General features: G+C 39.7%; 1 protein-coding gene across 1 annotated transcript in view; it reads right to left on the bottom strand.

The window, feature by feature from the left end:
• Window positions 1-2,229: 2,229 nt before the first annotated feature.
• The window catches only part of USP53 (ubiquitin specific peptidase 53), a 121,437-nt gene continuing 97,388 nt past the window's right edge, over window positions 2,230-26,278 (bottom strand). Inside the window, exons 14-15 of the mRNA XM_053703600.1 lie at window positions 22,973-23,069; window positions 2,230-6,401 (exon numbers count right to left, since the gene is read on the bottom strand). Of these exons, the coding sequence (XP_053559575.1) occupies window positions 5,459-6,401; window positions 22,973-23,069 (1,040 nt within the window). The 3' untranslated portion in view covers window positions 2,230-5,458. The remainder of the gene's footprint in view (window positions 6,402-22,972; window positions 23,070-26,278) is intronic.

The raw sequence follows: 26,278 nt of genomic DNA, 5'->3' as shown, positions 1-26,278 counted from the left end.
TCCATCAACTTTGGGGATCTTTTCCCAAAACTCCAATCTATCAGTCGGCAAAGGATACAGTTTCTTAAATCTTGAAGGAGTAAATTAAGTACCCAGTCTATTGTATTCCCTAGAAATTACATCTGAAATAGCATCAGGAACTGGAAAAACCTCTGGAATAACTACATGAGGTTTAAAAACCAAATTTAAACGTTTACTGGCTTTAATATCAAGAGGACTAGTCTCCTCCATATCTAATGCAATCAACACCTCCTTTAATAAGGAACAAATATACTCCATTTTAAATAAGTATGAAGATTTTTCAGTGTCAATATCTGAGGCAGAATCTTCTGAACCAGATAGATCCTCATCAGAGATAGATAAATCAGAATGCTGCCGGTCATTTAAAAATTCATCGAATTTATGAGAAGTTTTAAAAGATCTTTTACGTTTATTAGAAGGTGGTATGACAGACAAAGCCTTCTGAATAGAATTAGAAACAAATTCTCTCACATTAACAGGAATATCCTGAACATTAGATGTTGAAGGAACAACAACAGGTAATGGATTACTACTAATGAAAATATTGTCTGCGTTTGAAAGTTTATTATGACAACTAACACAAACTACAGCCGGAGGAACAGTTCCCACAAGTTTACAACAAATGCACTTAGCTTTGGTAGAACCGACATCAGGCAGCAGGATTCCAGAAGTAGATTCTGAGACAGGGTCAGATTGAGACATCTTGCAATATGCAATAGAAAAAACAACATATAAAGCAAAATTATCAATTTCCTTATGACATTTTCAGGAATGGGAAAAAAATGCAAACAAAATAAGCCTCTGGAAACCAGAAGCAAAATGAAATAAGGAGTTAAATAATATAAAAAATCTGGCGCCAAGTATGACGCCCACAACTGACAAAATATTTTTTGGCGACAAGAACGTCTGCAACAAACATGAGCGTAATAGATGATGCAACTACGTGAAAACTCTCAGCGCCAACTAAAACGCCGGAAATTACAAAATTACATCAACAAACATAATTCTCGCGCCAAAAAAGTCTTGCGCCAAAAATGACGCAATAAATTATAGCATTTTGCCCTCCCGCAAGCCTAACAGCCCGCAATTTAGAAAAGAAAGTAAATTTGAAAAATTTTCAGGTAAGAATTTTTTTTATTTTTTTTTATATGCATTTCCCAAAATGAAACTGACAGTCTGTAAGAAGGAAATATACTGATTAACCTGAATCATGGCAAATATAAGTACAAAACATATATTTAGAACTTTACATATAAAGTGCCAAACCATAGCTGAGAGTGTCTTAAATAAAAGAAGACATACTTACTAAAAGACACTCATCTACATAAAGTAGATAGCCAAACCAGTACTGAAACAAGAATCAGTAGAGGTAATGGTATATAAGAGTATATCGTCGATCTGAAAAGGGAGGTAGGAGATGAATCTCTAAGACCGATAACAGAGAACCTATGAAATAGATCCCAGTTAGGATAACCATTGTATTCAATAGGTAATACTCCCTTCACATCCCTCTGTCATTCACTGCACTCTGAGAGGAACCGGGCTTCAGCATGCTGAGAAGCGCATATCAACGAAGAATCTAGAACAAACTTACTTCACCACCTCCATAGGAGGCAAAGTTTGTAAAACTGAATTGTGGGTGTGGTGGGGGTGTATTTATAGGCATTTTGAGGTTTGGGAAACTTTGCCCCTCCTGGTAGGAATGTATATCCCATACGTCACTAGCTCATGGACTCTTGCCAATTACATGAAAGAAAATGAAATTAGGAATAAATTAGAAAGTTGCTTAAAATTGCATGCTCTATCTGAATCATGGAAGAAAAAAGTTGGGCTTATAATCCCTTTGGGCTCAATTTATCAAGCAACAGCGGATAGGGGCATACATATGCGCCCCTGTCCGCCGCATCTTGCTTCTGGCGGGCTGAACTCGATTGGCGGAATTCAGCATATTTTGCGCTCTTGTGGAACATCTCCCCCTGCCTGTGTACAGCCAATCAGGAGCTGTCAATCTCCCCAGTCGGATGAGACTAGGGAGATTGAAATTCTCCACCTAAGAAGTGGGTAATTCTAATTTGGAGTAAGTTGCACTGAGGGTTTTATTTCCCACAATTCCATTTATTAGAACGCATATAATGGAATTCATGTTTCTAATTTTAGAAATGTTACTATTACATAAAAGTGTTAAAATAAAAAAAACATACAAAAACACTCTTTAAAAATATTTTATTACATGAATGTGCACAATGATTTCCTTGATTGTCATCACATATTAACATTTGCATACAGGAGTAACCAGAAACAGACTGACAACTGCACAAAAAAATAAAATCTCATCATACCCATTTCTATTTCAATGTGGCTGAGGATCTTTTAAAGAAATCAAAAGGTCCTATGAAATTAGTTTTTCATAGTATTTGTAGTGCAAATTTGCTCCAAAAACTTTAAAATATACTTTGTGATTAAAAAGCTTGTTACTGACACTACATTCTTATGAAATATATTCACATTGTGCCAATACTATCAGATATGCACACTTTAAGGCTCCACTGGTTTCGTTTTAAAACTACTCTAATACAGTTACTTACTATATATATTGCACTGTAAAGGTGAAACATTTTAGTTTGGTATGAATACAATAGCAGTTGTCAAATTCCAAATGTACAAAGACTTACAAAACATTAACAGTAACAAAAGCCCAGATCAAACGCAGTTCTAGGAAACAAATTTAAAAGGCATTAAAAATACCAAGCTCATTTCACAAAAAGGTTTAGAAATGTATTTAGGTTATATTACAGTTTTAAAATATATTTCATATAGTACAAATCTGTATCGCTACATTAGAACATATAAAAATATATATATAAAATAAATAGGCAGAGAAGCAAAGCCATACAAATATAAGAGCTGACTTACTACACTTTAGAAAAGCTACCAACAAACATTTTTAAAGCATCCTAGTCTTTCAATGGTAAAAATATTAGTTTTCAGCCAGCAATGGAGCGTGTTGTATCCTCTATAAAAGGCATATAATTAGTGGTATCACTGTAGGTGCACGTTTCACTGATTTAGTGCAAGTCGTCAGGTCCTTTAGATTAATAGGTGACCCTGCACTAGAGGAGTAACTTTAACAAAGAAAAACAAATTTATTCAATGTGAATAATATGTGCTTTACATTGCTTGTCTATAGAATACAATACTATTACTAGCATGTTTTAATGTGAAGGCAAAAGGATGACCTAAGCAGCTTGTTGAAATGTATAGAAGAGTAAAACTAGAAATAACTGGGAATAAAACAGGATAAATACTACAAACCAACTTTTGGGAAAAATGCGTGAAGAAAAAATACAGTTTGCATATGTATGAAAAAGGGTGTAGTTACAGAGAACTACCAATTAAAACTAGGTATGCAAGATCAAACGCGTTCATGTTACAAAATTAAAACTGGGTAATTCTAAGAAACTATATTAAATTGGACCAAACAAAATTCAATTGAATAAAATGTTCAATCAACATTACTAGCAGCCTTAAAATAGAGATTTAATATACATTTATATAAACTATAATTGAAAGAAATTATAAAGCTATTTATAAAAAGAAAGCTTCTCAATATTTAAAAGACTAGAAGTAGTCAATGGCAGTTCATTATTACACTAAAACTATAAAAGTCAAAGAATGAACCTTTATTTATCTAATAGTCACTTTAATCAAGACGGAGAAATCATTTTGATAAACATTTCAAATTTATAGATAAGATGCTCAATATTGTAAGGCTAACTTAAGGGAAATCTTACATAAACAATAGTCAATATTGTTACCTTTGGTGAAAATTAATCAGTATATGGCTATTTCAAATTTATGTTTGTAGATATGTGCTAATATGTTTACTTTGAATGTGCTATAAGTATAGTCATGTGACATTTAGCTAGAGATAACATTCTGTTTTTGTTGATATGGCGTATATAAAGCAAGTGTCTGTTTAGAAGTAAAAATAAAATACCAAGGCAGGATGCCTTTTAAGATGACAGCCCTCAAACGGTCTTAGAACTTTCAAAATACGTTTACAGAAATATAAAATGATCAAAATTACCACAGGGAAACAGAGATAATTAGCTACTAAAGTTAAAAATATAATCCAACAAAACATCAGAAAATATTAAGCAGCCATTAGTAACAAGATAATTATGTAAAGCAGGGATGGCCAACTGGTAGCCCAAGAGCCGCACGTGGCCCTCTGTACTACTCTTTGCAACACCTGGGAAAAAAACAGAGCCAAGAATGTATGCCATGGTTTTGTGGCCCCTGGAAAAAAACTAAAATAAAAATGTGTTTTGGGGTGGCCAAAACTCAAAAGAGCCCTCTGGAAGGGAGAAAAGCAAACAGAGGCTACCTTGCAACCATACGTATATCCCCTGTGCCACTGGGCTTTTTATATTATTTGGTGTTTAATAGCCAGAAAATTTACATGTAACCCTTAAGGCTTCAAAAATATGAAACTGGGGACCATGTGTTAGAAAGTTAGCAATCAATTATTTAAAGGATAGACACACCCAGAATTCTAACAAGGTCTTAAAAAATGATCAATATAGGCATTGAGAGGCAACTTAAGGCAAAACTAACTAGCTATTTTTAAGAAAAACATTTTGTATAGGAAAAAGAAGCAATCTAAAGTTTAGCAAATAGACTTATTTTGCAAAACAAAACCCTCCCTAAACCCCACAAAATAAATATATTAATTTAATCCCGTAATTAAGGACTGTATTTTGTACACGGTTTTCCATGAAGCATAGAATCCATTACTTTAAGACTGAAGGGAAATTAAGATGCATACAATTTGTTGTGCAGGGATGCTCATCCAAAATAACCATATCCTGTATAGTTTAAAAACACTGTTCTTTTAAGTCTGTCAGTAAAGTTAGGCCTTGTGTTGTGATTTATCAGGTTTGTAGCTGGCACACATCTGATCTAGACAAAACCAAGATGACCTAATAAGAACTAGTAGATTAGCAGTCATAAGAAAAATTGTGCACAATGCTCTTACCAATACAAGTTTAGAAAGCAGCCTCACAAAATGCACATTATAGAGATGATAGAATTTGAAAAAGACAAATATACATATCTGAATGTTTTGACTCATACTTTTTCAATAATTGCCTGTAACTGTATAATTTGCGGTTATTTTGCACATTAAAACAAAGTTTTACTTTTTATATTAAGTAAACAAAAATGTTAATTCAGCTTTCATTAATATAAATGGGTTTCACCATGTGTTCTAATACACCAAACCTATTCATGTGGGGAATCTGAATGTGCAAATTCATCTAAGGAGTGCATACTTGAGTATCTAAAGAACCTACATTGCCTAAACACTGTTTAATGTCATTAGAGTGCAAGTAATTGCAAATGGAAATGAACCATATGGACCAGTACATATCATTGTCTACCTATTACAAGGTATGCTTCCAAAAGTTGGTTTTGATCTAGATGCCAATGATGGATGGGCATTTTCTAGAGTTTTGTGATACCCTGGTTCTATTACAGTTTCTGGTAGATGCCCATGATCTCTATGGAATCCTGCGTTCTCAGCCATGTATAGCTTAGGCCTCTGGTGGTATTTCATCCTGTACGTGTCAGTCATGCAGTTGTCCACTGAAAAGTATGTAGTAAGCGAAACCATATCAGGTCCACCTGGGGAAACCACATCCAATGTATGTGCGTGAACCATATTTGCCCCAGAGTCATAAACTGAAGAACCAGCCAAGTTTGCTTTCACATAAAGTTCATTCCCATTAAATGTGTCTCTGTTAGGGTAGTAGTCTACTTCTGCCTCATGCTTTATTAAATCAACTGGTAAGTGCCTTTCAGGACAGTTTAAGTGAATACATGATAATGTATCTGAAAGTTCCATATTGATTGTTGGTGCAAAGTTTTGTTCAAGTCTTGACACAGCACTTCGTGCATATTTCTTGGGGGGCAAAGGAGGAGGTATATCGTTTAGGTCAGTTAGACGTGTATGACAATTAACATCTCTGCTGCATGACGGATTTAACAGATTTTCATTCATTGTAAACTGAGAGTTCATGTACATGTGTCTGTTTTGAGATGCTATCTGTGAATGACCTGGAGTTGATGCAACAGACTGTTGTAGCTGAGAATGAATTACTTCATTAGAATTCAAAATTTTTGATGAAACTACCTGAGTCATTCCTAAAGAAGAATGTTCACAATTACAATTTCCATTTTCTGGGAAACTGGAATTAACACAGTTTGAATATTCTTGTTTATCGTCCAATTTGCCCATTTGATTATCTCTCAGAAGGTAATTTGTAGGTATAGCAAATAAGTTTGTTGACCTCGGTTCTCTTTTGGAATCAATGTGTTTCCTGTGTTAAAAAAAAAAAAAAAAAAAAAAAAAGCACAAAATTAATGTCACTAACAATTTTAAATAAAAAAAAATACATTTAAATATGGAAGCTGTTAAAACTATGAAATTCAGGACACTCATTAATTTGCATGTCTAAAATAATGCAGAATGCCTATGTCCAACTCATACTGTAGAAATAGGATTTTCTCAGATGATGGACAGGACCATGCATATTAACACACTGTGATCTTTCAGATTTCAAAACATGGTTTTCCCTCTAATGTTTATGTTCCCATGCCAAAATGACTTATTCCTTTTTGCAAGTGAAAATACATTTTAAAATGTTATATGTTATTTTTAGTGTGCCAACAGATTCCGCAGAGCTATAAACATAGGCATGATATGGAGGTAACATTTATAGGGAACAAGTGGGTAGAGGGCTATGCCAAGAGTTGCACTGTTGTAGTCCACTCTCATGAAGGTGATTTAAAAAACAGCTCGTCTTATAGACTTACAGGCTAAAGGGGTTCAAGAGGATAAAGGAGAAGAGGAACTGAGGTTAGAAAAGGTTAGTGTATACTGTATGCATCCCTGAACAGTAGAGTCTTTAAGGAGCGCCTGAAATGAGGCAGAGTTCCACAAAATAGGGGACAGACTGGAGAAGTCTTGTAGATGGGAATGTGAGAAGGTAAAAAAGGGAGGAGGTTGTGAGCAGAGTGAGGGGGGCGGAAGAGAGAGAGTATCTGGAGACAAGGTCGGAGTATTTTCTATTGTCTGAAAAACTAATATTCATCCAATTAAAAGACTTCTTAAAATTTGTTGGCTAGTGCTACTTTGGTAACTGTGCAAGAAAAGGCAGATATAAAACCTCTTCTTGCAAGAGAACATTGTTTTATAAAAAGTAATGTAGACAAATAAGCATGCTTAGTGAGTGGAGATGTGAAAATTATAGTTTGTATCATTTAATTTACTATTATCTCGACTCATCCAAGTAGCACTCACCAACCAGAGCATAAAAAAATGGAACAACCTAACACCCAACAAAAACTAAATGCAAAGCCTTTCTGTTAAACTTTCAACTGCAGATCCACAGACATCCAAACAATATACGGTAGTTATTCTGAAACATATGAAAAACAAATTCAACACTGCTACCTTGCAAAATAAATCTATTTCAGTTGCACAAGTGAATATAGCCTTCGAAAATAATGCATGCATAATAGTCAAAACTGAAATGTGGATAAGTGTATTTCAGTTTTAAATAGAAGCATTATATTACTGTTTGAGATGTGCACATATGTTGCAAGTGCCCCCTCAAACCCTGTGCTCAATCATTCAAACACTACACTTACTCAGAGAGTCAATAGTGGCTTGTGCAACACAAGTCTATGTTGACAAAATACACACCACCACCTACTCTCTGAGAAGTGGTTTTGGTGGATGCTAGTGCACGGGCATCCACAGTATATGTGAGTATGCTGCTAAAACAGTAATACATTTTACAAGAAACATTTTTACTAATGAAGTATATTGCAACAATACTTAAAAGGGATACTGAACGCAAATTTTTTTCTTTCATGATTCAGATAGAGCACGAAATTTTAAGCAAATGTCATTATCAATTTTTCTTCGTTCTCCTGCTATCTTTATTTTACAAACCGGAATATAAATCTTAGCAGCCAGCCCATTTTAGGTTCAGCACCATGGATAGTGCTTGCTTATTGGAGGCTTACATTTACCCACCAATAAGCAAGCATAACCCAGGTTCTCAACCAAAAATGGGCCGGCTCCTATGGATTAAATTCCTGCTTTTAAAATAAAGATAGCAAGAGAACAAATTGATAATAATTAGAAAGTTGCTTAAAATTGCAGGCTCTATCTGAATCATGAAAGAACAAATCTGGGTTTAGTGTTCTTTTAAAACTGAAATGCACTAATACAAATTTCATTTTAACCATTATGTCCCTTTAAAGTGATGGTAAACTTCCCCTTTTGAATGAACAGATCTGGAATATTAGCAATATTTTCTATGGATTTTAACTAATCAGTTGTAATGAAGATACACTTTAACTTACTTTTTAAATGCGGCACTGAAATTCAAATACCCCACGCTCTGGCCGCTCACTTCAAAAGTATTTTTTTTGGAGCTAACGTTTTGAACTATTCTCCAATTGGCAGTCTCCGTACATAAAAAAAATAAAAATTGTGAGTGCTGTATAACTAGAGCACTGGAGACCTGTTCAAAAGTATTTTTTTTTTTGTGAGCTGTTTGAAGTGGACAGCCAGAGTGCGGGGTAGTTGAATTTCAGGAATACATTAAAAATTAAGTTAAAGTGTATCTTCACTACAAATCATGAATTAAACTCTGTAAAAACATTCGGAATGTTAGCAATTTTTTAAAGGGGACAGTTTACAATCACTTTAAGATGCAGCAGCCATCAACTAAAAGATCATAGTCTTCACAGGCATATATTCTTTTGTTTTTCTGTGGACTGACAAGTAGCCTATTAGTCTGCATCCAACGTTTTCCATTCTGTTCACAGATACAGCTAAATACAACCAAAGGATACAGGTTTTTCCCCATTCCAAAACACCATATCAGGACAAAATGAAGACAGATGTGTTGAGAGCCATAAATGGTAGACACCACCTTTTGTAAGAATATGGGTATTGACATACTGGCCAGAGAACTTATCTTAATAGTAAATCAAACATTGAGACTGGATGGATTATTGCCTGCAGCTCAGCCACTAATCTACCAAATGTAATAGCCAGAAGAGAGAAAAAGGCTTCACAGCTTTAAGGACAAAATGAAAAATCCAGAGAGACACTAAAGATGTATGCCTAGCTGAATGTGTAGCTGCTCTAGAGAAATAATAGTCAAAGGAACAATAGGTCCACTTGACTCCAGTGATGACTTACAAGGCAGTGACTTGAATATTCAACACCCTATAACAGACACTCATGAATGGTTTATGGAGAAATTAAAGATGTATTGCACTGCAGTAAAATCGAATAGGCGGACCCTATTCTGAGGGCACCACAGCCTGCAAAACCTCTCCCAAAAGCTGTCAAACATGTAAAATTTAGAAAAGGTATGTGAGGAGGACTAGGTAGCTGACCTACAAATCTGATCCATAGAGGCCTCATTCTTCAAGGCCCAAAAGGAAGCCACTGCTCTAGTTGAATAAGTCTTAATCCTCTGAGGAGGCTTATGTCCCGCTGTCTCATAAACTAAGCGAATAATGCTCCTCAACCAAAAATATAAGGAAATGAACAAGGCCTTCTGCCCCCTACGCTTCCTAGAATAGACAACAAAAAAGAAGTCTGTCTAAACTACTTCGTAGCCTGAAGATAGAACTTCAAGGCCCGAACCACATCCAAATTATGAAGTAACTGTTTCTTCGAAGGAGGAGGATTAGGACAAGGAAGGAACCACAATCTCCTGATTTATGTTGCGATCTGAAACGACCTTAGGAAGAAACCCTAACCCAGTACAAAGAACAGCCTTATAAGCATGAAATACTAGGTAAGGAGGCTCACATTGCAAGGCAGCCATTTCAGAGACTCTGCACACCACAGCAATAGCAAGTAAAAAAAAAACCTTCCAAGACAGTCATTTAATGTCAACTACATGCATAGGCTCAAACGGAGCCTTCTGCAAACTTTAAGAACAAGATTTAAACTCCAAGGAGGAACGCTAGATCTAAACACAGGCCTGATCCTAGCCAAATCCTGAACATCTGCAAGCTCAGTGAGCCTCTTGTGTAGTAAAACAGATAGGGTCAAAATCTGTCCCTTAAGGGAGCTAGCAGAAAGGAAATAATCCTGGAAACCCTGACCTTATTCTAGGGGAATCCATGCTCTTCACACCAGAATAAGTAGGGCCTCCACACCTTATGATAGATGTGAGGAGTAACCGGCTTACAAGCTTGAATGAAGAGTATCAATAACTCTCTAAGAAAAACCTCTCTTGGCTAGGAACTAAGCGTTCAATCTCCACACAGTCAGCCTCAGAGAATCTAGATTTTGATGAACATAAGGATCTTGTTTCAGCAGATCCTTGGAACAAGGTAACTTCCATGGAGGAGATGACAACATCCCCACTAGATCCGCGAACCACATCCTTCGCGGCCACGATGGAGCAATCAGTATCACTGATGCCCGCTCCTGCTTGATGCGGGCCACTACTCAAGGAAGGAGAGGTAATGGCAAAAAAAGGTATATGAGACTGAACCTCCAAGGCACCACTAATGCATCTATTAGCTCTGCCTGAGAATCCCTGGATCTCGACCCATACCTGGGTAGCTTGGTATTGAGACGGGACGCCATGAGATTTATCTTCAGAGTCCCCCACCTGTTACATATCTCCGCAAACACCTCAAGATAGAGAAACCATTCCCCCAGATAAAAGGATTGTCTGCTGAGAAAATCCGCTTCCCAGTTGTCCACACCCGGGATGTGGATCGCTGACAGCGAACAGTTGTGGGCCTCCGCCGACTCCAGAATCCGAGATACCTCCCCTCATTGCTAGGGAGCTCCTCGTTCCCCCCTGATGGTTGATGTAGCAACCGAGGTGATATTGTATGATTGGAATCTGATAAACAGACAAACTCAGACGGGGCCAAGCCTTCAGAGCATTGAAGATTGCTCGAAGTTCCAGAATGTTGATAGAAAGAGAGCTCTCCTCCTGAGACCAAAGGCCCTGAGCCTTCTTGGCTCCCCATCCTGAGAGACTCACATCTGTAGTCACAATCTCCCAGGATGGTCTTAAAAAGGATCTGGACAGAGCCACCAAGAGAGCGATTCTCTCGAACGGTTGTCCAGAGAGATCTGTTGAGACAGATCTGAATGATTGCCGTTCCACTGTCTCAGCATGCACAGCAGTAACGGTCTGAGACGGAACCTGGCGAAGGGAATTATGTCCATGCTGGACACCATGAAGCCAATCACCTCCATACACTGCACCACAGAGGGCCTTGAGGAGGTCCGGAAGGCAAGACATGCTGAAGCCAGCTTGCAGCGTCTCTGGTCTGAAAGAAATATCCTCATGACTAGTGAGCCTATTATAGTGCCCAGGAATTCTACCCTGGTGCTTAGAATAAGATAACTCTTTTTTAAGTTTATCTTCCATCCATGGGATCGAAGAAGAAAGAGAAGAGATTCTGAATGTTCTTCCGCTAGACGAAAGGATGGTGCTTGTACCAGGATATCGTCCAAGTAAGGTAGCTACTGCAATGCACTGGGTTCTGGCCACTGCCAAGAGAGCCCCAGAACCTTTGTGAAAATTCTTGGGGCAGTAGCTAGGCCAAAAGGAAGAGCAATAAACTGGAAGTGCTGGTCCAGGAAGGCAAACCTTAGGAACTGAAAGTGTTTCCTGTGGATTGGGACATGAAGGTAAGCATCTTTCAGATCTATAGTGGTCATGAACTGTCCCTTCTGGACTAAGGGAAGGATAGACCTTATCGTCTCCATCTTGAACGAGGGGATGTTCAGAAACTTTTTTAATCAGGTGGAAAGTTCCCTCCTTTTTTGGGACCACGAAAAGGTTTGAAGTAGTATCCCAAGCCTTGTTCCTCTATGGGAACTGGGACAATGACTGCTAAGGAGGACATATCCCGAACGCACCCCAGAAAGTCATCCCTCTTCTCTGGTTTTGATGACAGATTTGAGAGAAGGAATCTGCCCTTGTGTGGAAGAGTTTTGAACCCAATTCTGTAACCATGAGCAATAACTTCCAGGACCCAAGGATCTTGCAAATCTTTGAACCAAGCTTCTGAGAAGAGAGAAAGTCTGCCCCCCTACCTGATCCATAAACTGATCGGGGGCGACCCCTTCATGCTGATTTAGTCTCAGCGGGCTTCTTGTCCTGCTTGCACTTATTCCAGGACTGAGCCGGCTTCCGAGTCCTAGGTTGCTCAGTCTTAGTGGGGGATTGCTGGCGCTGTGATTTTTCAGAACGAAAATTATTAGGTTGTCCCTTAGATCTGTTCTTTATATCCTGCGGTAGGAAGGCACCCTTGCTCCCTGTAACTGTGGAAATAATGGAGTCCAGGCCTGGACCAAACAAATCTTGCCCTTGAATGAAAGGGAAAGGAGACTGGACTTAGAAGTCAAGTCCGCAGACCAGGACTTCAGCCACAGAGCCCAGCAGGCCTGAACAGAAAACCCAGCAGTTTTAGCATTTAAACGAATAATTTGCATGTTCGCATCACAAATAAAAGAATTAGCGACCCTTAAAGCCTTAATTCTATCAAGAATAATATCGTGGGGACCTTCCACCTCGATCAATTCCGATAAGGAGTCCCACCAGTATGTAGCCGCTCCTGCTGCAACTGCCGCCGCTGGTTGAAATAAATATCCTGAATGTTGAAACATCTTTCTTAACAGAGTTTGCACCTTTTTATCCATGGGCTCTTTGAACGATGAACTATCCTCCAGTGGGATAGTAGTGCGTTTTGCCAGCGTGGAGACAGGGCCACCCACCTTAGGGACAGAACCCCACAACTCCAATTGAGAGTCCGGAACCGGGAACAGTTTCTTAAAGGCAGACAAAGGGGTGAAAGAAGAACCAATCCTCTCCCATTCATTCTTAATAATGTTTGCCATCTTTACAGGAACAGGGAAAGTCTGAGGAACAAACCTGTCTTCGTAAATTCTATCCAGTTTAGGAATTAAAGGTTCTTCAGGCAGCTTGGCCTCTGAAACCTCTAAGATAACCAGAACTTCCTTTAAAAGAAAGCCCAAGTGCTCCATCCTAAATCTAAAATCTGGTTCCTCTGCAATCGGAGGCTTAGAGGCAGTCTATTCAGAGCCATTAAGTTCACACTCTGAAGTATCAGAACTTCATCATCAGATAACTTTCTATAGCCAATAAACTGGATGATGACCCCTGGGAAGGATAGCAATATTTGACCTCTCGCTTGCGCTTAGCAGGGCGAGGTAAAGCACTAATGGCCGCAGACACCACTGCGCAGTGAAGTCTGGAGGTAAAAGGCCTCCTCCAGGCGTGCTATGGGAAACTACATGTGTATTAGGAGATGAAAGCAGGGTGCGCACCTCACGGGACGGGGAACCATCAGAGGTGGAAGGCTCAGTGGTATCAAACATGTTAACCTTTTTTGACATAATCAATTTTTCTAGGCATGTGGAACATAATTGAGAGGGCGGGTATACCTCAGCCTCCTCAAAATATAAACAGGCATTAGTCTTAGATATAGAGGGAGTATGTCCTAATATAACAATAGTGTACGCTATATAAAATATAAAAAACGGCACCTTTATACACCCAAAGGCTGGGGCACTCACCACTTCCTATGACCCAGGTACACAGAGAAAACCGCTTCTCTCTGATAACCAGCGCGGTCAGAGAGTAAGAAGTGAAGCTACGACCACACCCGGTCACATGGAGCGCAACCTAGGACCGCGTCCATTAAGGAAAAGTGCGCCAAGCTTGTAAAGCTGCGCCTCTAAAGTAACCTGTATGTTCCAACCTCACACAACACAGTATAATCAAATACAAATTTATGAGATTAATCCCCACTGTTCAATATTCTCCCCCCCACCAGAGATATTATCCCTTGATTCTATACAGATAAAAGGAGCCACACTGTGACCCTGTCTTCTTGCGTTATGTGTGTATAAATAAATGAAACGATCTTCCCGGAATCTATGCCGTGGAACAGAAACACAGCCTCTAAAGTTTGACAGTCCTGTAGCATTGCTCCTAACGTGGACTTGAGTGATGTAGGCAGGCAGTGAAACTCGTCAACACTGATTGCTTAGGAGCTGTTAATACCAATGGGTTCGCAGAAAGACTCTCCCTGCATCGCCAGACTCTAACTTTCGTCAATGTTCTCTCTGAAAGGATGACAACACTTAAAACACCAGTCCCATTTCAAAGTGTAGATACCCTTCATAAGGAACTAGTCCAAATCTTCTGACACTTCTCTGCCAACCTCCTGTGACGAATGGCAAAGAATGACTGGGATATGAGGGAAGTGGGGGAGGTATTTAAGCCTTTGGCTGGGGTGTCTTTGCCTCCTCCTGGTGGCCAGATTATGTATTTCCCACAAGTAAGGAATGAAGCCATGGACTCTCCTGATATTAAGAAGGAAAAAAAAACAGCTGTCAAACCTGTTGAAATGATGATTGCAATATAAAGCCATTAGGTTTATCACTGTGACCGAGAAAACGACTATTGCCAATCCCTGGGAGGTGAACTGTTGTAATTTCTAAGGGATTTTGTCCTTCCCAATGAATCGGTCTCCCTGGTTTCCCACTTAAAAAGTATCTATCTGAAGTTAAATGTAAAATACTGTCTTTATATTGTCCAAAAGGATTTTCCCTTGTTAACAAGATTGTGAAATACTGAAGCACAAGACCAAATCAACCTTAATATCAATACATGTTTCTATAAAACAGATTTGTTTAATATCACAGATTGGTGGAATGTGTGGTCAAGCACATTTAAGGGGACCTGTCAAAAGCTTGCCCAGTTGTGGATTGGAGTATGTTGTTCATCATGATAACTTGCATACCTTCCAGAATGTGAATGAGAGGAGACAACTCCATGTAGGGATGTCACATGTTTACAAAGTAGAAATTCATTTTGTGCACCCTTCATCTGGCCCTTTCTGTAGACAGAGGTCTTGTAATGAGAGTTATCAAAACACAGACTGAAGAGTTTTTATGAGTTAAACTAGGTCAAGTATGAGTATCAGTGGGAGGATCACAGTGTTTAAAAAGGAGCATGAATTTGTATTCTCAAGAAGATAAATTGGTTAGGAATAAGATGTATTTTTCCTGTTTAACAATCCAACCATGTCTGGCAGAAAATATGACAAAATCAATGTATTTGCATAAGAAACCTTTAAGAGGATGCACAGTATAATATCATCCAAATACAGTTGCAGATCTTATTTTCTAGGCCCTGCAATTAGCATAAGTCCTCATGAATATTCTAAACAAAGCAAATATCCCAAAGGCAGCCATGTTGCAAACGCAAGTGGAAAATTATAAAATGTTCAGCATCCACTAGGCCAGTGATGGCGAACCTTGGCACTCTAGATGTTTTAAAACTACTTTTCCAATGATGCTTGACTGGACTTCAGAGTGCCTAAGCATCATGGGAAATGTAGTAGTGAAACATTCTGGTGTGCCAAGGTTTGCCATTACTGCACTAGGCTATTAGAAGGACAAACCTTTTAAAAACATATGCAAATTGGTACCAAATAATAAATATGTCTTTAAACTGTAGAATATTAAATACTGGTCTAATAACTAAAGTACTTGAGGAAGAATCCAGATTAAAAAAAAAAACAAGATTTTTTTTTTAGTATCTGGCAGAGAGGGTGAAGATTCTCATAGCTCACTGAAAATGTAGGGTTTTATTCTTTGGATGTCATTCCCTCTGCTTTAAAGATAAATAACGGTTTGTTAGTGAATGCTTAAAGGGCCATTTATACACTCATTTTTTTCTTTGCATAAATGTTTTGCAGATGATCTATTTACAAAGCCCATAAAGTTTGTTTTCTCCAACATTGGTGTGTCCGGTCCACGGCGTCATCCATAACTTCTGGGAATATTCTCCTCCCCAACAGGAAATGGCAAAGAGCGCAGCAAAAGCTGTCCATATAGTCCCTCCCAGGCTCCGCCCCCCCAGTCATTCTCTTTGCCGCTCTGAACAAGTAGCATCTCCACGGAGATGGTGAAGAGTATGTGGTGTTTAGTTGTAGTTTTTATTCTACTATCAAGAGTTTGTTATTTTAAAATAGTGCTGGTATGTACTATTTGCTCTGAAACAGAAAAAGATGAAGAGTTCTGTTTGTGAGAGGAGTATGATTTTAGCAGCAGTGACTAAAATAGATTGCTGTTCCCACACATGACTGTTGAGATGAGATAACTTCAGTTGGGGGGAGCAGTTGGCAGACTTTTCTGCTTAAGGTATGACTAGCCATATTTCTAACAAGACTGTGTAATGCTGGAAGGCTGTCATTTTCCCCTCATGGGGATCGGTAAGCAATTTTCTTAGTCTCAAACAGAATAAAGGGCTTAATATGGGCTATAAAACTGGTAGACACTTTTATGGGCTAGATCGATTGCTTTATTTAGGCATTTTATACAGTTTGATGTTGAAATTCACACTTTATAACTTTGGGGAACGTTTTTTTACGTCAGGTACTGGTTTAGACACCTTCTCAGTCAGGAAGGGCCTTCTCTGTAGTAGGCAGAGCCTCATTTTCGCGCCATTACTGCGCAGTTACTTTTAAGAGCAATACATGCAGCTGCATGTGTGTGGGTCTGGAATTAGTTGAAAAGGTTCCTAGAAGGCTTCATTTGGTATCGTATACTCCCCTGGGTTTGGTGAAGTCGCAGCAAAGGCTGGGGCTGGGACTGTAAGGGGGTTAAAACTGTAAAAGGCTCCGGTTTCCACATTTTAAGGGTTAACAGCCTGAAATTGGGGGTGCAATGCTTTGAATGCTTTAAGACACTGTGGTGAAAATTTGGTTAAAATTTAACAATTCCTTCATAGTTTTTCACATATTCAGTAATAAAGTGTGCCCTGTTTAAAATTTAAAGAGACAGTAACGGTTTTGTTTTAAAACGGTTTTTGTACTTTATTGTCAAGTTTAAGCCTGTTTAACATGTCTGTGCCTTCAGATAGACTATGTTCTGTGTGTATGGAAGCCAAAGTGTCTCCCCCTTCAAATATGTGTGATAATTGTGCCATAGCGTCCAAACAAAGTAAGGACAGTGCTGCCACAGATAGTAAAGTTGCCCAAGATGATTCATCAGATGAAGGGAGTAGACATAGTTCTACATCATCTCCTTCTGTGTCTACACCAGTTTTGCCCACGCAGGAGACCCCTAGTATTTCTAGCGCGCCAATGCTTGTTACTATGCAACAATTGACAGCAGTAATGGATAACTCCATAGCAAATATTTTATCCAAAATGCCTGCATTTCAGAGAAAGCGCGATTGCTCTGTTTTAAACACTGTAGAGCAGGAGGGCGCTGATGATAATTGCTCTGTCATACCCTCACACCAATCTGAAGTGGCTATGAGGGAGGTTTTGTCAGATGGGGAAATTTCTGATTCAGGAAGAATTTCTCAGCAGGCAGAACCTGATGTTGTGACATTTAAATTTAAATTAGAGCATCTCCGCGCACTGCTTAAGGAGGTGCTATCTACTCTGGATGATTGTGACAACTTGGTCATCCCAGAAAAATTGTGCAAGATGGACAAGTTCCTAGAGGTCCCGGTGCACCCCGACGCTTTTCCAATACCCAAGCGGGTGGCGGACATAGTGAATAAGGAGTGGGAGAAGCCTGGCATACCTTTTGTCCCTCCTCCTATATTTAAGAAATTATTTCCTATGGTCGACCCCAGAAAGGACTTATGGCAAACAGTCCCTAAGGTCGAGGGGGCAGTTTCTACACTAGCCTAACGCACAACCATTCCTATTGAGGACAATTGTGCTTTCAAAGATCCTATGGATAAAAAATTGGAGGGTTTGCTTAAAAAGATTTTTGTACAGCAAGGTTACCTCCTTCAACCTATTTCGTGTATTATTCCTGTCACTACAGCAGCATGGTTCTGGTTCGAAGAACTAGAAAAGTCGCTCAGTAGAGAGACTCCGTATGAGGAGGTTATGGACAGAATTCACTCACTTAAGCTAGCTAATTCCTTTATTTTAGATGCTGCTTTGCAGTTAGCTAGATTAGCGGCGAAAAATTCAGGGTTTGCAATTGTGGCGCGCAGAGCGCTCTGGCTAAATTCTTGGTCAGCGGATGTATCTTCCAAGACAAAATTGCTTAATATCCCTTTCAAAGGTAAGACCCTTTTTGGGCTAGAATTGAAAGAGATTATTTCAGATATCACTGGGGGAAAGGGCCATGCCCTCCCACAAGCTAGGCCTTTCAAGGCTAAGAATAAGTCCAATTTTTGTTCCTTTCGCAATTTCAGGAACGGACCGGCCTCCAACTCTGCAGCCTCTAGACAAGAGGGTAATGCTTTCCAGACCAAACCAGCTTGGAAACCGATGCAAGGCTGGAACAAGGGTAAACAGGCCAAGAAACCTGCTGCTGCTACCAAGACAGCATGAAGGGGTAGCCCCCGATCTGGGACCGGATCTAGTAGGGGGCAGACTCTCTCTCTTTGCTCAGGCCTGGGCAAGAGATGTTCAGGATCCCTGGGCACTAGAAATAGTCTCTCAGGGTTATCTTCTAGAATTCAAGGAACTACCCCCAAGGCGAAGGTTCCACATCTCTCGTTTATCTTCAAACCAAATAAAGAGACAGGCATTCTTACATTGGGTAGAGGACCTGTTAAAAATGGGAGTGATACACCCAGTTCCAACTGTGGAACAAGGACTGGGGTTTTACTCAAATCTGTTTGTAGTTCCCAAAAAAGAGGGAACCTTCAGACCAATTCTGGATTTAAAGATTCTAAACAAATTTCTCAGAGTGCCATCGTTCAAAATGGAAACTATTCGAATGATTCTACCTACAATCCAGGAGGGTCAATTTATGACTACCGTGGATCTAAAGGATGCGTATCTACATATTCCTATCCACAAAGATCATAATCAGTTCCTAAGGTTCGCCTTTCTGGACAAACATTACCAGTTTGTAGCTCTCTCATTCGGGCTAGCCACTGCTCCAAGGATTTTCACAAAGGTACTCGGGTCCCTTCTAGCGGTTCTAAGACCAAGGGGCATTGCAGTGGCACCTTACTTGGACGTCATTCTAATACAAGCGTCGTCTCTTTCAAAGGCAAAGGCTCACACAGACATCGTTCTGGCCTTTCTCAGATCTCACGGGTGGAAGGTGAACATAGAAAAAAGTTCCCTGTTTCCGTCAACAAGAGTTCCCTTCTTGGGGACAATAATAGATTCTTTAGAAATGAAGATTTTCCTGACAGATGTCAGAAAGTCAAAGCTTCTAAACGCTTGGCAAGTTCTTCACTCTGTTCTACGGCCTTCCATAGCTCAGTGCATGGAAGTAGTAGGGTTGATGGTTGCAGCAATGGACATAGTTCCTTTTGCGCGAATTCATCTAAGACCATTACAACTGTGCATGCTCAAACAGTGGAATGGGGACTATACAGACTTGTCTCCAGTGATTCAAGTAGATCAGAAGACCAGAGACTCACTCCGTTGGTGGCTGACCCAGGATTACCTGTCCCAGGGAATGAGCTTCCGCAGACCAGAGTGGGTCATTGTCACGACTGACGCCAGTCTATTAGGCTGGGGCGCGGTCTGGGATTCCCTGAAAGCTCAGGGTCTATGGTCCAGGGAAGAGTCTCTTCTCCCGATAAACATTCTGGAACTGAGAGCGATATTCAATGCTCTCAGGGCTTGGCAAAGGCCAGATTCATAAGATTCCAATCAGACAACATGACGACTGTTGCTTACATCAATCATCAGGGGGGAACAAGGAGTTCTCTGGCGATGAGAGAGGTGACCAAAATCATCAAATGGGCGGAGGATCACTCCTGCCACCTATCTGCGATCCACATCCCAGGAGTGGAAAACTGGGAGGCGGATTATCTGAGTCGTCAGACCTTCCATCCGGGGGAGTTGGAACTCCACCCGGAGGTATTTGCCCAATTGACCCATTTATGGGGCATTCCAGACATGGATCTGATGGCGTCTCGTCAGAACTTCAAGGTTCCTTGCTACGGGTCCAGATCCAGGGATCCCAAGGCGACTGTAGTGTATGCATTAGTGGCGCCTTGGACCTTCAACCTAGCTTATGCGTTTCCACCGTTCCCTCTCATTCCCAGGCTGGTAGCCAGGATCAAACAGGAGAAGGCCTCGTGATTTTGATAGCTCCTGCGTGGCCACGCAGGACTTGGTATGCAGACCTGGTGAATATGTCATCGGCTCCACCATGGAAGCTACCTTTGAGACAGGATCTTCTAGTACAAGGTCCATTCGAACATCCAAATCTAGTTTCTCTCCAGCTGACGGCTTGGAAATTGAACACTTGATGTTATCTAAGCGTGGGTTTTCGGATTATGTGATAGATACTCTGGTACAAGCCAGAAAACCTGTGACTAGAAAGATTTACCATAAAATATGGAAAACGTATATCTGTTGGTGTGAATCCAAGGGATTCTCATGGAGTAAGATTAAAATTCCTAGGATCCTTTCCTTTCTCCAAGAAGGTTTGGATAAGGGATTATCAGCGAGTTCTCTAAAAGGACAGATTTCTGCTTTATCTGTCTTGTTACACAAACGACTGGCAGCTGTGCCAGATGTTCAAGCTTTTGTTCAGGCTTTGGTCAGGATCAAGCCTGTTTACAGACCTTTGACTCCTCCCTGGAGTCTAAATTTAGTTCTTTCAGTTCTTCAAGGGGTTCCGTTTGAACCCTTACACTCCATAGATATCAAGTTGTTATCTTGGAAAGTTCTGTTTTTGGTTGCTATTTCTTCTGCGAGAAGAGTTTCTGAATTATCTGCTCTGCAGTGTAATCCGTCCTATCTGGTGTTTCATTCAGATAAGGTTGTTTTACGTCCTAAACCTGGTTTCCTTCCAAAAGTTGTTTCCAACAAGAATATTAACCAGGAAATAGTTGTGCCTTCTTTGTGCCCGAATCCAGTTTCAAAGAAGGAACGTTTGTTACACAATTTAGATGTAGTCCGTGCTTTAAAGTTCTATTTAGAAGCAACAAAGGATTTCAGACAAACGTCTTCTCTGTTTGTCGTTTATTCTGGCAAGAGGAGAGGTCAAAAAGCTACTGCTACCTCTCTTTCCTTTTGGCTGAAAAGCATCATCCGATTGGCTTACGAGACTGCCGGACGGCAGCCTCCTGAACGTATCACAGCTCACTCTACTAGGGCTGTGGCTTCCTCATGGGCCTTCAAGAACGAGGCTTCTGTTGATCAGATATGTAAGGCAGCGACTTGGTCTTCTCTGCACACTTTTGCCAAATTCTACAAATTTGATACTTATGCTTCTTCGGAGGCTATTTTTGGGAGAAAGGTTTTGCAAGCCATGGTGCCTTCTGTTTAGGTAACCTGATTGGCTCCCTCCCTTCATCCGTGTCCTAAAGCTTTGGTATTGGTTCCCACAAGTTATGGATTACGCCGTGGACCGGACACACCAATGTTGGAGAAAACAAAATTTATGCTTACCTGATAAATTACTTTCTCCAACGGTGTGTCCGGTCCACGGCCCGCCCTGGTTTTTTAATCAGGTTTGATACATTTCTTTCTTTAACTACAGTCACCAAGGCACCCTATAGTTTCTCCTTTTTTTCTCCTGTCCGTCGGTCGAATGACTGGGGGGGCGGAGCCTGGGAGGGACTATATGGACAGCTTTTGCTGTGCTCTTTGCCATTTCCTGTTGGGGAGGAGAATATTCCCACAAGTTATGGATGACGCCGTGGACCGGACACACCGCTGGAGAAAGTAATTTATCAGGTAAGCATAAATTCTGTTTTTTTTTTAAAAAATTATAGTTTTGCTTATTTTTAAATAACATTGCTCTGATTTTCAGACTCCTAACCAAGCCCCAAAGTTTTTCAGTTAAACTGAAAGCTTCTAAGTACATTTTTAAACCATTTTATACTGGATTTTTATATCAGTATCTGTGCATCTTATTCTTTATAGTAGTGTCTATTACATGAAAATGAGCGCATACTGTCCCTTTAAAGGTTGAAACAAGATAAGTTTAGTTTTTATGCTAGTGCCCTGCATCATTTTCAGCAAGGGAGCTGTTGGAGTTGTCCTCAGCAGGCAATCCACCCCAAGTGAGAAGTTGTGCATAAACACATTGTTGTCTGGTTTTTTTTTGTTTGTTTTTTTAAATCAACTGAAACAATGTTTTAGAAAGGCAAATTTATTAGCATGCTTAAATATTGTTCTTTCACAGTTATTGACAGGCACCGATCCATTTGTATGACAGATACATACATTAAAACAGAAAGTCATGTATCAAGGAAAAATACTCAACGTGGTTGATTTACCCACAAGATAGTAAAAAATTCAGCAATAAAATACAAAGCTAATATACGAATTTGTAAATCGGACTCTTCTCAAAACCTATCCCAAAAGGTACCGTAATTCCACAGCACTTCAGCCAATGTTGCAACATTTTAAGTATTTGCAGCTAAATGCATACAGTTTTTACATTGAACAAACCTCAATGATTCAAAATTCATGGGATCCGTTCTGAACTTAGGAAGGTTTGTTTGCTAAGCACAGCCAGTTATGAACACGTTTATTTAAAAACGAACGGGAAGTGACTTGAGTATCTTATACAGCACTCTTCTTGTAAATACGGGATAAATTATGATACTGTTTTTGCAGCACAGAATGAAAATATAAAACTCATATCTTGCAGCACTCTTCAGCCACTTTGTAACTGCAAAATGTTGAAAAATAAATTAAAGATTTCAGTTGTACCTGTTAACCTGATAAATATTGTACAAATAAATAGGAGTTAGCGTCAAAGATCTAATACGTTGCAAAATTACTATTCTATACCCCTTTATTAACACTTCATATAAAGAATATGGTAAATCATGAGGACCCTTGGGGGTACCAAGTTGAAGATAAGACTTGTTAGAATTTGTATTACCTTCGACCTGAAGGGCTGTGTGTTGCTTCACGTTGGTCTGGAGAAAGTCTATCTTCATATCTGCCATGCTCCAAGCCATTGTGTTCTTTATTGAAACCTTAAAAATAATTATATTTTATTTAAAATCATGATCTATTTTAGCTAAACATTCAACACAAAACTTTGCAGTTTAGCAAAACAATATGCAGTTATGCAACATAATTCAGTATTTATTAATTTTATCTCCGAAATATCCATTATGAATCTCTTGCCAGGCAAAAGGCAAAAAACTAAATTTCCCCTAAAGTGTTTTACTGTGCATAATAAAAGAAAGTTGAGGTATTTCTGATTCTCACAATAGGTTGGGGTGTATATTGCAGACTTAAAAGGGACACTGAACGCAAATTTTTCTTTTGCGATTCAGATAGAGCATGCAATTTTAAGCAACTTTCTAATTTACTCCCATTATCAAATTTTCTTCATTCTCTTGGTATCTTTATTTGAAAAGCAAGCATGTAAGTTTAGGTGCAGGCCCATTTTTGGTGACCAATCTGGGTTGTTCTTGCTGATTGGTGGATTAATTTAACTGACCAATGAACAAGTGCTGTCCAGAATACTGAAAAAAAATAGCTAAGATGCTTTTTTCAAATTAAAATAGCAAGACAACGAAGACAAATTGATAATAGGAGTAAATTAGAAAGTTGCTTAAAATTGCATGCTCTATCTGAATCATGAAAGAAAAAAACAGAATTTATGTTTACCTGATAAATTACTTTCTCCAACGGTGTGTCCGGTCCACGGCGTCATCCTTACTTGTGGGATATTCTCTTCCCCAACAGGAAATGGCAAAGAGCCCAGCAAAGCTGGTCACATGATCCCTCCTAGGCTCCGCCTACCCCAGTCATTCGACCGACGTTAAGGAGGAATATTTGCATAGGAGAAACCATATGTTACCGTGGTGACTGTAGTTAAAGAAAATAAATTATCAGACCTGATTAAAAAAACCAGGGCGGGCCGTGGACCGGACACACCGTTGGAGAAAGTAATTTATCAGGTAAACATAAATTCTGTTTTCTCCAACATAGGTGTGTCCGGTCCACGGCGTCATCCTTACTTGTGGGAACCAATACCAAAGCTTTAGGACACGGATGAAGGGAGGGAGCAAATCAGGTCACCTAAATGGAAGGCACCACGGCTTGCAAAACCTTTCTCCCAAAAATAGCCTCAGAAGAAGCAAAAGTATCAAATTTGTAAAATTTAGAAAAAGTGTGCAGTGAAGACCAAGTCGCTGCCTTACATATCTGATCAACAGAAGCCTCGTTCTTGAAGGCCCATGTGGAAGCCACAGCCCTAGTGGAGTGAGCTGTGATTCTTTCAGGAGGCTGCCGTCCGGCAGTCTCATAAGCCAATCGGATAATGCTTTTAATCCAGAAGGAGAGAGAGGTAGAAGTTGCTTTTTGACCTCTCCGTTTACCAGAATAAACAACAAACAAAGACAAAGTTTGTCTGAAATCCTTAGTAGCTGCTAAGTAAAATTTGAGAGCACGAACTACATCCAAGTTGTGCAACAAACGTTCCTTCTTTGAAACTGGATTAGGACACAAAGAAGGCACAACTATCTCCTGGTTAATGTTTTTGTTAGAAACAACTTTTGGAAGAAAACCAGGTTTAGTACGCAAAACCACCTTATCTGCATGGAACACCAGATAAGGAGAAGAACACTGCAGAGCAGATAATTCTGAAACTCTTCTAGCAGAAGAAATTGCAACCAAAAACAAAACTTTCCAAGATAGTAACTTAATATCAACGGAATGTTAAACACTAAAAAACTCTAAGCCATCTCCGTGGAGATGTTGCCTGTACAACGGCAAAGAGAATGACTGGGGTAGGCGGAGCCTAGGAGGGATCATGTGACCAGCTTTGCTGGGCTCTTTGCCATTTCCTGTTGGGGAAGAGAATATCCCACAAGTAAGGATGACGCCGTGGACCGGACACACCTATGTTGGAGAAATGTGGGTTCAGTGTCCCTTTAAGAAGCCTAACCGTGCTGCTAAATGCCCACTGCTCTTTAGGGTTACTGCCCTCTGGGATATGTGAATTTATGCACATCGTTCTGTAACAAATCAGAAAAAAGGTGGCCACAAGCCATATCCAGCTCTTTTCAGATCTTCAATTATTCTTGTGAAAGTGCAAAACACTGAAACCTGCATTTGCACACATCTCAGTGTGTGGCACTTTCTGAAGAATAATTGTGGCTTCCTTATTCGTGTTGGAAAGATGTGCATGAATGCACATATCTACTGTTCTCTGATTTAACAAAAAACACCAACAAATTATTTTGAAAGCTGCATAAAAACTACATTTATAAAACTGAATGTACTATTTCTTTTGTAAGATGGTGACAGTCCACAAGAACATCACATGTAGGATAACACTTCAGTCCACTAGGAGGAGGCAAAAACACCCCTAATTACTGGAGCTTTAATCTATTGCACTCTCAGAATCCCTCAGTCAAATTTCTTGCCTCCAAGATGGGGTGGTGTGAATTCTGATATACACATTGCTGATAAGGGTTCTCTAACAAATCCAATATCCCCCCCTCAGAGTGCCTACCATGAGGGCAGAAGGGAAGACAAGAATATTCAGCTGAGCTGAATAAAAATCTTTTCCCAGTGTGGACATGTTACAGGCTTCCCAGGTGAAATGCAGATATATCTGCCAATCTCCTGGTCCTTGAATGATGTTGCAGATTATGCAGGGGAACTGCAAATGTGTCTGCTAATCCTCTGGTCTAAAGATGTTGTGCCTTTGAAATCCTTAGCATCATGCTTGCACTGCCTCAGATGGGTCTGTTTACTTGAAGCAGTTTGTCTACAGCCGAGTTAAGCACAGTAGACAGAGGTGCTGACAGGTAAGTACAATACACCTTCATAGCCCACCGCCTATGAACATGAACACATGATGCACATAGGTACTTTTTAGTCTGTCACTTTAAAAATAGTGTAACCAGTTTTAGCATTATCTGGTACTACTGGAGCCCTTAGTGCAGCTCCCTGTCCCCCACCTGCTCTATTAAACAGTAGTTTGACATTGGAAAATCTTTTTAGCATGCCTTACAACTTCTTCCCTTTCTTATCCTGAGGTGCGGTAGCCAAAGTTAGACGTGTCGGAAGCATCTATCCAGGACCGGTGGAACTAGTAATACATTGTGACATATCAAAGCTTACCAAAAAGATATTTCTGATAATTTAGTTATTAAATTGCTGCAGCTAACACTTCATTGCTGGTACCTTTAATTCAGCTATTAATGGGCTATTGCACCTAACT

The sequence above is a fragment of the Bombina bombina genome, chromosome 2, assembly GCF_027579735.1.
Source record: "Bombina bombina isolate aBomBom1 chromosome 2, aBomBom1.pri, whole genome shotgun sequence".
Lineage (NCBI taxonomy): Eukaryota > Metazoa > Chordata > Amphibia > Anura > Bombinatoridae > Bombina > Bombina bombina.
The sequence above is the reverse complement of the archived record's forward strand: the minus strand, read 5'-3'. Positions and strand labels throughout refer to the sequence as shown.